General features: G+C 38.7%; 1 protein-coding gene across 1 annotated transcript in view; it reads right to left on the bottom strand.

Annotated features, from left to right (window-relative positions):
• LOC110297407 (NACHT, LRR and PYD domains-containing protein 9B) overlaps nucleotides 1-12,467 on the bottom strand; it is a 34,362-nt gene that overhangs the window by 12,241 nt on the left and 9,654 nt on the right. The window contains exons 2-5 of the mRNA XM_021166150.1: nucleotides 10,131-10,463; nucleotides 4,934-6,512; nucleotides 2,926-3,090; nucleotides 1,152-1,316 (exon numbers count right to left, since the gene is read on the bottom strand). Coding sequence (XP_021021809.1) covers nucleotides 1,152-1,316; nucleotides 2,926-3,090; nucleotides 4,934-6,512; nucleotides 10,131-10,401 — 2,180 coding nt within the window. The 5' untranslated portion in view covers nucleotides 10,402-10,463. The remainder of the gene's footprint in view (nucleotides 1-1,151; nucleotides 1,317-2,925; nucleotides 3,091-4,933; nucleotides 6,513-10,130; nucleotides 10,464-12,467) is intronic.

The raw sequence follows: 12,467 nt of genomic DNA, 5'->3' as shown, positions 1-12,467 counted from the left end.
GATGGGAGTGGGTGGGGGGGGGGGGGGGGAGAGCACCCTCATAGAGGCAAACGGGAAGGGGATGGGATGGTGGTTTGTGGAGGGGAAACAGGGAAGGGGGACAACATTTGAAATGTAAATAAATAAAATAACCAATAAAAGAGAAGGTGGAGGAGGAAGAAGAGAAGGAGGGGAAGGAAAAAGAGGAAGAGGGGGAAAAGAAGAGGAAGAGAAAAGAAAGAGAAGAGGAAGAGAAGGAAGAGAAGAAAGAGGAAGAGGAGGAGGTAGATGAGGAGGAAGAGGGGGAGGAGGAGGAAGGAGGAGGAAGAGGAGGAGGAAGGTGAGGAAGGAGAAGAAGATGACGACAAAGAAGAAAAGTTGACTTTCTAACTGCAGACAAGGATGTGCTAAATTGTTCAGGCTGGCATTGAACTTAGTACTATATAGACCAAGCAGATGTTAAATTTGCAATTTGCCTACCCCAGTCTTCTGAGAAACTAGTATTATAACCTTCTTTTCAAATGACTCTTAAAATTGATCCCAATTTTTAAACAATATTCTAAATATTATATATTTTCACATGCAAATATGATATATTGAGTTATGATAGATTAATTTAATCCATTTAGAAAATATATTTAAAACATGAAATTATTATGCTAAATCTCATTTTCTGATTATATATACATACATATACATATATCATATATCAGTGGACATACATAGTATATATACATATATATGTGTATGTGTGTGTGTATGTGTATATATATATATATATATATATATGGGACAATTTTATATATAGTGTAATAATGTCATACCCATGTACGTTACTAAATAAGACTGATGCAATTGGCTTATCTACAACCTCAATAATTATACTATTTTTGTCAACATTATTCGTGTTTTGTATTCAAGTTCAGTTTCGTAAAACCAATGTTCAATGTTTAGATTTTGTCAAGATTTTACAAAATTGTTCATAATTGAGACACATGTAGTGCTATATTTTCACTTGCATTTGCTATACTATTTTTTGCTATGGTATAGTGTTTATTATCTATCTTCTCCTTGACTTACTTAAACGTGCTTGAAATATTAAATTTGCCAGATCTGTGGGAAAAAAAAACACTCTAAAGAAACTCCTGGGTGTGGGCAATGCATTGACTTACAGCAGCTCCTCCACTCGGCATGCTGAGCATCTCAGAGCAGAGCACAGCTTCTCAATCACATCACTGGAGAGATAAGTGCCATACAGGTTCAGGTATTTCAGGTGAGGTAGATAAAGAAGGGTGTGAAATAATGAACCATCTCCAAAGTCAGTCATGAAGGAACACCTGCAGAATAAGGCCAAATGTCACATTATACTAGGATGTGTGTGGGTACATGGCTGACCAACTCGCGTACACCCTCTCCCAGATTTGTCTTACACGCAGTGCTTGGGCATCCTGGTTACCTCATAAACTTTCACTGGTTATCTCTAGATACTGGAGAAGCACTAAGACTCAAGCTACTCAGATCTCTCCCCTTTGTCGTATTTTCCACATCTGTATAACACCTAGAGCATTCTAAGTAGGCTCATACCTACCCTCATATTAAACTCTGGACATTGCCTTGTCCCAGCTAATCGAAGTTGCCAACTTGACATTATCTGGGAAATGGGAACCTGAATTGAGGGATTGCCTCTGTCGGAAGGATATGCCTATGGGGCATTTTATTCATCACAAATCAGCGTAGCAATGCCACTGTGAGGGGGCAATTCCCCCTGTGAAGGTTGGTCTTATCTGAATAAGAAAGATTGTGGAAGCAGGTCATGGGGAAACCAGCGAGCACACAGCATTTTCTTTATGGTCTCTGCATCACCTCCTGCCTTCAGGTTCCTGCCCTGGCCGCCCTTGTTGATGGATTATGACCAAGGAGTGGTAAAAAGATGAAATAGGCACTTTTCTTCCCCAGGCTGCCTTTGGTCATGGTATTTTCAGTGCAACTGAAACCAAACCAGAATTATGCTTTATGTATAACACAGATACTTGTATCTGTATTAATGTTTCTAGCTGTGTCTCCCAAGTAAAGGGCCCATTTCTCTTTAAATACTAATGGTTTTCTGGTTCTTTTTTTTTTTTTTTTTTTTTGAGACAGGGTTTTACTGTATATCCCTGGTTGTCCTGAAACTTATTCTGTAGACCAGGCTGCCTTCAAGCTCAGAGATCTCCTTGCCTCTACCTCCATACTGTTGGAATTAAAGGATGCGCCACCATCACCTGGCTTATTAAGCATTAATATTTTTATGGCATCACAATCTATAATGGTCATAGAATGGGTTGCAGACTTTTCAGAAAATTATTTTTTTCTTTTTGTATTCATTCCCTCTTCAAGGAAAAATGTAAGCAGACTTATTCCAGGCTATGTTTCCTCATGATAACGTCATCATGATGACTTAGAGATTAACACTGGGCTGGACACATGGTTCCGTGGTTAAGAGCACATACTCTTCTTGCAAAGAACCAGAATCCACTTCCCAGCACAGATCGACAGGAAGCTCACAGCTGCTTAGAACTCCGGCTCCAAAGTACCCAATTCAGATGCACACATACATACTCACAACTAAAAATAATTCTAAAATAGACTTTAATTAACATTCATTGTAGTCTCTAGAATATAGTCAATCCTTTTTTTGAGTGCTATTTTAGCATGCACATGTGTGAGCCCGCGTGCACACACACACACACACACACACACACACACACACTAGATGTATAGGCTCTTAAACCACACATAAATCAAGTGTGTGTGTGTGTGACACAGAAAACTTCAAATATGTGACTTGGGTACTATTGTATTTACTATTCTTGAATTTCAGTTCTGCATTTATTCATGCTTTAGTCTTCTCCTGAAGGGAGGGAATTTCTTCTGTCTACTTAAATGATGGGAGACTATTAAACTTACAACAAGCTTTGGAGCTTAAAAGCAGTCAGAGGCACCGTAGGAGATGGAGACATCGAATGACAGAGGTCCTGTATGGCCTTTTCATTGAACTGACAGCTGTCCAGATCCAACACATGTAAGTTGCAGAAAATGCCACATAATGTTTTCCAATATTCGGCTGTATTTCTGCAGTGAGATAACACATCATTATTCTCTAAAGGCTAAATCCAACTAAAGTCATTCCCCCAAATAGGCAGATCACTCCCAACTCCCTCAAATCTGAGAGTTACCATTGAAACTGGGAGAAGTTTATACAAATAAAATGGATCAAATCAGCATAGTGATTAACAAAGTGACCCTGGGGCAGGAAATGCCTAAGAGGTTAAGACAACTTCATGCTCTTGCAAAGGTCACAAGTTTGATTCCCAGAATGCATGTGGAATCTCACAACCATCTGTAACTAAAGTCCCAGGGGACCAAATGGCCTCGTCTGGGCTGCACAGGCACTGTACTCACAAAGTACATAAACATACATGCAGGAAAAACACTCATATACATTGAAGAAAATAAATAAATCTTTTTTTAAAGAAAGAAAGGACAGGAAAGGAACAAGGTGAGGGGAGGAGAGGCAAAGAGAGGAGATGTAAGGAGTGGTGAGGAGAGGGGGGAGAGAGGGGAGGGGAGAGAGCACTGTGGGATACAAAATGCCATCTTCAGGCCATGGTATAGACATTGAAATCTTGATCCACAGCAGCTATTGATGCCTTAATTGTCCTGTAAAAGACCAGGCCTGATACTAGCCAATAATAAAGCGAGGAGAGGTCTACCTCTTCCGGTTTAACCATTGGCTTCTGAGGGAGGAATAGTCACCATTAAGTTTGTTTCCACAAGTGAGCCCACCAGGGTCTAATGCTCAGTTCCAAACCCCTAGGCACTCTGAGGTTAACCCTCGTTAAGCTCCATAGCTGACAAAACAAAGAGATGTCAATGTGAGAAAGGAACTTGTAAAGAAATAGGGTGGTGAGGTAGAAGGGAAACCAAACTGAACAGAAAGCGAGAGTAACCCAGATGCTTTATGTATAGGAATGAAATTACACATCAATGCACTGAAAAATTATAATAAAGAGGCATGGCCTGAGAGGAGATAAACTAGAACTGAATCTGTTGTGGATTCACTATTACTATCTGTGATTCACTGCTGAAGGTATCCAACTTTACTGGGTTCTTTACTGGGTTCTAGTGCCTCTTGTTTTAGTGACAAAACATGATTTCTATGTGAATTAGGGTAGATATTTGGGAGTCCTGAGGGAACTACTTAGTATGTTCAGTAAAAGACTTACACATTTAAAAGACCACATTTGTAGGAGCTAGCGACCTTAATTCGATGTGAGGCATGTCAACTAGAGCAACTTAGTATAACCACCAACTCAATGTACTCACCAGGACACCCTAAACATACTATGGATGAAGGCAAGCATTAGACACTGCACTAAAGTTACTCACATTTCCACCTCATATTGGCCCTGTGACAATTTTTTTCTTTGTGTGAATGGAGGGAGTCAAGACGTGGCTGTTTGGAGCCACACAGCTCCAAACAACAATGTGAAAACCCAATAGAAAGCCTTTCTGACTGTGTCATCTAAACAATCAAGCATAGGCATAAAAGAACTTTACCATACTAGGAGGAGGGATCGACAGGTAAGAGTATTTGTTGTGCAAGCAAGAGAACCTGAGTTCAGATCCATAGTACTGACATTGAAAGGTGGACATGGTTGCTTGAGGCTGTTGGCCCAGCATTAGAAAATGGAAACAGTTAGATCCTAGTATCTTCCTGATCAGTTTGCCTGATCAAGATGGTGAGAGACTTTCCCAAGGAATGGAGGCAGAGAATAGAGAAAGACTCCCCACATCTTCCTCTGACTTCATCATGAATTTATGTGGATACAGCATGGACACTTCTATAAAATAATGCACTGGGCACTTAGGCAAATATTGAACAACTGTAGACAAGGTTCAGAGATGTACTCACCGTCTTTTGCCTATAGAGGTTCTTGTTTTACAATGGTCTGGGCAATAGATTTCTGAAAAAACTCTCTTTTGTATATGCAGGTGAAGTTTCTTTAATTTGGAGGATTTCTGCAGAGCATATGCAGTCACTGACAATACATCTGAACTACTAATATCAACAGTAATTTCTTCAAATAGATCCACCACTTGTCTTACAAATCTTTCCTCCTGGCTGTCACGCAGACAGGAGAACAAATTCTGGGCTCTTTCCAGTTTCTCATTGCACTCCTGTTGACCAAGACACTTAAAGTACGAAATGATTTCCTGTCTTACATATATGGGTTGTATAAAGCCAAAGCATGGTTGGAGTAAGGCGATGACTTGTTCATTGATGAGTCCAAACAAAAATGTGCCTAACTGGAGCCACTGGGTCTGGCCACGAGCATACATGTTTCCTAGAAGTTGAGGTATGCTTCCAATGACTGGGACACATATGTCTTTGTCTTGTTTGAGGAAATAGAACATGGCAGCAAAATATGACTGTAGTGTAGGATGATAAAACACAGTGTGGTTACCATGATTCTGGAGAAATTGCATTCTCAGCCATACTGCCTTATCAGATTCAGATATCCCATTCCTCCTGAGATCTTCAGAGTCAAAAACAAACAACTCTTTCCACATTCCTTCTACAGCCAAGGTACACAAGGTCTTTAATTGGGCTCTGTTCTGTTTGGACGGACTATGGGCATATGTTGATTTGAATGCACTAACCATAAAGTTTGTGAAGAAAGCCGCATCTGTTTTAGCCTTAAAGTACCCTTCCTCCTCCCTGTCAAACTGCCACTTTAAACAGCTACAGAACATCCAGCATAGATAAGGATTGCTGCATAAATGGAGTACTTCATTATTCCTTAAATTCTCAGCTACTTCTATGCCTCTCTGGTTATCAAAGAAGGACATACAATAGAACTCTACAGACCGCTCAGAGAATCCTTGCATAGTTATCACCCTTGGATACTTCAGCAAATGACGGATTTTTGGTACACTTATTTGTCCCAATTCAAGAAGCAGAGAACATCCCGGGAGCATTATTTTCTGTAGCAAACTACTCAAGACGATTTGTGTTGGCAGCCTCTTCCTCCAGTCATTGCACAAGTTTGTCCTGAGTTCCAAGTCAAATTTCAGGTAATCAAATCCATCCAGGATAAACAAGATTCTTTTTGGATCAGATAAAATGTCATCCACTGTCTCTGAAGACTCAGGCAACGTACTTGAGATAAGCTCAGCTAAGCTTAACTCTGTGGTTTTGTTAAGTAAGAAGACGGAGAAGAAGAAAACATACTGAAACCGGTTCTGCAATAAAACTCCTGATGCCCAATCCAACATTGCTTTTCTTAAGAAAGTGGTTTTTCCTTCTCCTGTTGCACCTGTTACAATTGCAGTGACTGGCTCTGACTCAGAATCAAATATTTCCTGCAATGCTTTGTACTGGGTTTCTACAATTAAATGGTAGTTTCTATCAGGTATATGAGTGTTGGTCTCCATTGTCCATATCCTTTGAAATGTAGTCTTCATAAACTTTTTGTATTTAGTTTGTTTATCTGAGTGGGATGAAATCAGAATACAGGACAATTAGGAATAGAATACTCCAAAGAATGAATTGCAGTATTTCTTAAACACATACATGCCTAATGAATGACCTACACATCTGTATCACCATCAAGGCCATTGTTCCTGAGGAGAAACAAAAGGGTGGAGAGCCACACCTACCTTTTCCCCTACAACAACTTCCCATCTCCTTCACCTGCACCTAATGCAGGTTTTCCTTTATTATGACACCACAAACAAAGCATGGTTAGGGTCCCATCCTAACCCCAATCAACCAACCAGTTTTCTATGACCACACCTCTAAATAAAGAAAATATTGCATGCAACACTTTCCATGCTTGTGAAAAGTGGCAACTCACTGCTAAAGGCAGTGTGTGAATACTGTGTCCCATATGTAGGACCCCTTCTCTTCCTCAAAAATCTATAATGCCAATACATTTTACATTCACCTTCCCTAGACTACTCCTGCTCTTACATGCTTTAATTCACATAGAAAATGAACTCAGAAGTTGGAGAAATGGCTCAGCGGTTAAGAGCACTGACTGCTCTTCCAGAGGTCCTGAGTTCAATTCCTATCAACCACATGGTGGCTCACAACCACCTGTAATGGGATCTGATGCCCTCTTCTGCTGTGTCTGAAGACAGCTACAGTGTACTCGTATACAATAAATAAATAAATAAATAAATAAATAAATAAATAAATAAATAAATCTTGTTTTTTTTTTAAAAAAAAGAAAGTAAAAGAAAAGGAACTCAGCTAGCACATATCCCCTTGGTACCCAACATAGGTCCTAAAGCCTAGACCCTCAGTTAGTTGTTTCCCCATACCCGGGGTTATAATATATTTGATATATTGCCTATAAAAGCATTATGACCAAACTGGTAATTCACCTTTGAGCAACAGCTACAGTAAAGCCTGAGTTCTGGGTATTTCTTGCATTACAAATTTATAAAGGGCATGGTACCTCCCAGGGGAAATCTGTAAGTACTTCATTTGTAAATGACTATGAGTTAGATTCAGTTTAAAACTTTCCTATCTTCAGTAAAGCATTTAAGAATCATTTTATTTATAATTTTTCAATTTGATAAATATGTTTAGAATTCTATGCTTAGTCACAGCAAGATTTACTTCAGGTAAAAATGCAGTAAATCCAACTTGGGGATTATAGGGTTTTAAGTCTATGGGTAAGAATCCTGATCAAGGTGTTGCCCTGGGTTAAATTGTATGCATCTCGTAGTTTTAGATATGTTATTTAACATATTTGGGTCAATGTCCTCAGTCAAAGAAGATTGAGAGAAGGTGTTTCTTTCTCTGGTTATTTATGAAGGAAGTTAGCATGCAGCCAGCATGTGGACAATAACACATTTGAAGAGATTCTTCTGTACCATGCTTTCAGAAGGCAGGAGCCTACAGTCTTCTCTGGGATTTACTAGGAATTGCATCAGTGATTGGTGTGTTAGAGATGTTCAGGGAGTTAAGAGAACTTGCTATTCTCCCAGAGGATCTGGGTTCAGTTCCCAGCACAGACATTGCCTCTGACAACTGTTAAGTTCAGTCCTAGGGCTTCCTGCCCTCTTCTGGCCACCACATGCATTGCTTGCATGTGGAGCATATTCATATGTATAAGCAAAATACTCATATAATTTTTCAAATATCTTTAATATAAATACTCAAATATCTTTTCAAAACATAAAATTGGTATTTGCATGGAATTTTAAATCTATTACTTTTTTGTTCTATTTTGAAAAAAAAAAGATGTCCTATATTTCCACATAATTGTTAGTGTTGGGCTGCAAATATGTTTCAATGGACAGGGGCACACTGGACCAACATGCAACACACCTTTTGCTATATTTCTATTTCTTGCTGTTAAAGGATACTCTCTGAAAGCTAGAACTGTGATAACAAAAAGCTGGTGCAAAACAGAATGCAATAAATGAAAGTTCCCCAAAATAAACAGTTACACAGAAAATGAGTTGTTCTTAAGAAATATTACTTACTTAAGAAACATTTAGATGATTAAAGAGTGTTATTAGTAAGTATGAGACAGAGGATTTGAGAAAATTACTGAAGAAGAAAAATTTAGGGAAATTTAGAATCAGACAAACTGTAGTTGAATCATGTTCAGCCTCAGAACTAAAGAACTTGTATGAATAGGAAGAGATTGTGATCATACAGTTAATGACAAGCCTTGGTAACTTCCTGAAGGTAAAAGTGAGGAGATTTAGGAATCCTGATGTTCATTTGTTCTTTACAGAATTGTATTAAAGTTAGGAATCTTATTGAAACAGGAATTCATGACTGAGGAAGGCATTTTGGGTCACTGAACTGCTTGCCTTCCTGAACAGACTTGTCCGACCAGAACTTTTCTGATGGACTCCCTTTGCTTAATCAAGGAGCTACACAATATTTTAAGAATCAAAAAAAAAAAAAGGAGCAATGGTCCTATGCCAAACATAAAAGAAATATAGAGGAAGGAAAGGAAGAATTAAATAAGTGTCAGAGAGATTGAACTTTTGTAGAAAGCCAAGTTTGATATAATAGGTAGTAGGAACTTTAGATCTATTAATACTGTGCCAAACTGAAACAGAAAAAATTCAAATAGAGTCATCCTGGCTAGCATTTCTATAACTGCAAGTCTTTACAGCATCAATCTTATGGAAGAAGATATTGAGTTAAAAGGAATTTGATTATCATAATGTTAATTTTTAGTTTTCATAAAATTGCTGTTTGCTTGATTTGTTCCTCTGTTGATATTCTTATGTAATCAAGGAAGACTTTAGAAGAAAATTTATTTTGAAAAGTTGTGTAATCAATGAATAAAATAGGGAGGTCCCAAGGCCTGGCACTATTACTGAGGCTATAGAGCACTCACAAAAAGGGATCTATCATGACTGCCCTCAGAAAAACCCAACAAGCAGCTGAGAGAGTCAGATGCAGATATTTGCATTCAACCAATGAATAGCTGAGCCCTGTTGTTGAATCAGGGAAGGCTGAAAGAAGCTGAGGAGAAGAGTGATCCTGTAGGAGGACCAGTAGTCTCAATTAATCTGGACCCCTGAGTCTCAAACACTGGACCACCAACCAGGCAGCATACACCAGCTGATACGAGGTCCTTAACACACATACAGTAGAGCACTTCCAGGTCCTTGTTCATTCAGAGATGACACTCCTAACCCTCAAGAGACTGGAGGCCCCAGGGAGTTTAGAGGTCAGGTGGGGTGGGGGATGGGGGCATCCACATGGAGACAGGGTAGGGTAGGGAGGAGATGTGGAATATGGAGCAGTTGGAGGGAGGATGGGGCAGGGAATAGAATATGGAATGTAAAAAATAAATTAAAAATTAAATTAAATAAAAAAATATGAAGCTTAATGTTTGTTTCTTAATTTAAAAAAAAATCTGAGGAAATGTTGTACATAAACAAAGCCTTCAATAGAAAGATTGTCAGAGTAAGAGAAGCCATTCAGAGATGAGCTTCCACTCTATCCTGTCTTCCATGAAACAAATGACTTCCTCCCCTTCACTGCTCCTGTTTCCACCTGACTCCATGCCCTGCCAGCAGCCAAGGCTAGTTCCCAACATTTCCCCTTTCTCTCCATTCTCACTTACGTCTCTTCTTTTTCTGAGCCATGATTGAGAGGTCTTCCCGATTGACCTGTAGAAACAGGCTTAACACCATATCCCATGCCTGTCCTGGATAATGTGTGTTCAATAGCGTTACCAGGTCTTCTTTGGAAGAATTCTCGATTTTTGTCCAGGATATTGGTTTGAGTTTAAATTTCTCAGGCTCTTTTCTGAGAAGCTCTTTAAATCTCTGGAACTCCTCATCACTCAGTTTTTGCAGAGGCTTCAGCAAGCCATAGCCAGATGAGCCCGCCATCTTCAATAGTGATCTCAGATTCCAGAGCTTGATAATCTTCAAAACAAAGACATAAATGATACCTGAGGAATAATTAGATGTGTCAAATCTCAACAACTTCAAAAGGCTCAAAGTTATTGATATTACGCTATCTTTCCTTCAGATATATGTGGATTCATCCTTCACCCTTTCACTATAATTTATATGAAGCATGTGTGAAAATTAATGGCCAGGCACTGGTGGCACACAGCTTTAATCCCTGCACTCAGAGCAGTCAGAGGCAGCCAGAGATCTCTGAGTTTGAGGCCAGTCTGGTCTACAGAGAGAGTTCCAGGACAGCCAGGGCTACACAGAGAAACCCTATCTTGAAAAGCCAAGCCAATGGAAAACTACACACTAGAAAAAGCAAGAAAGAAGTAATCTTTCAACAAAACCAAATGAAGATAGTCACACAAACATAATTCCACCTCTAACAACAAAAATAACAAGAAGTAACAATCCCGTTTCCTTGATATCTCTTAACATCAATGGATTCAATTCCAAAAAAAAAAAAAAAGACGTAGACTAACAGATTGGATACATAAATAGGACCCAGCATTTTGCTGCACACAGGAAACCCACCTCAGTGACAAAGGCAGACACTACCTCAGAGTAAAAGGTTGAAAAACAATTTTCCAAGCAAATGGTCCCAAGAAACAAGCTGAAGTAGCCATTTTAATATCGAATAAAATCAACTTTCAACCAAAAGTTATCAAAAAAGATAAGGAAGGACACTTCATACTGGTCAAAGAAAAAATCTACCAAAATGAACTCTTAATTCTGAACATCTATGCTCCAAAGGCAAGGGCACCTACATTCATAAAAGAAACTTTACTAAAATTCAAAGCACACAATAATAGTGGGAGACTTCAACACACCACTTTCACCAATGGACAGATCATGGAAACAGAAACTAAACAGGGACACAGTGAAACTAACAGAAGTTATGAAACAAATGAATCTAACATATTTTTACAACATTTCATCCTAAAGCAAAAGAATATACCTGCTTCTTAGCACCTCATGGTACCTTCTCCAAAACTGACCATATAATTGATCACAAAACAGGCCTCAACAGATACAACAAGATTGAAATAATCCCATGCATCCTATCAGATCACCACAGACAAAGGCTGGTCTTAAATGCCAACAAAAACAACGGAAAGCACACATACACATGGAGGCTGAATAACACTCTACTCAATGATAGCTTGGTCAAGAAGAAAGAAAGAAAGAAAGAAATTAAAGACTTTTTAGAATTTAAGAAAAATGAAGGCAAAACATACCAAAACTTATGGGACACAATGAAGGCAGTCCTAAGGGGAAAACTCATAGCTCTAAGTGCCTCCAAAAGGAACTGAAGAGAGCTTACACTAGCAGCTTGACAGCACATATGAAAGCTCTAGATCAAAAAGAAGCAAATTAAGCCAAAAGGAGTAGATGGCAGGAAATCATCAAACTCAGGGCTAAAATCAACCAAATAGAAACAAAAAAGAAAAAAAGACTATACAGAGAATCAACAAAACCAGGAGCTGATTCTTTGAGAAAAATCAACAAGATAAGCCCTTAGCCAGACTAACCAGAGGGCACAGAGAGAGTATCCAAATTAATAAAAATCAGTAATTAAAAAGGAAACATAACAATGAAATATATCTTAAAATGATTATTTTGTTTGTTGAATATTAACAGTTGAAAATATTACAGGGGGTGTATAGGGGGCTTTGCAGGTAGCATTTGAAATGTAAATAAAGAAAATATCTAATAAAAAAATAAAAAGAGAGAAAATCAACAAGATACATAAACCCTTANCTAGACTCACTAGAGGGCACAGGGACAACATCCTAATTAACAAAATGAGAAAAGGGAGACATAACAGATCCTGAAGAAATCCAAAACACCATCAGATCCTTCTACAAAAGGCTATACTCAACAAAACTGGAAAACCTGGAAGAAATGGACAAATTTCTAGACAGATACCAGGTACCAAAGTTAAATCAGGATCAAGTTAACGATCTAAACAGTCCCATATCCCCTAAAGAAATAGAAGC

Source organism: Mus caroli, chromosome 7 (assembly GCF_900094665.2).
Source record: "Mus caroli chromosome 7, CAROLI_EIJ_v1.1, whole genome shotgun sequence".
In the NCBI taxonomy this organism is placed as follows: Eukaryota; Metazoa; Chordata; class Mammalia; order Rodentia; family Muridae; genus Mus; species Mus caroli.
The sequence above is the reverse complement of the archived record's forward strand: the minus strand, read 5'-3'. Positions and strand labels throughout refer to the sequence as shown.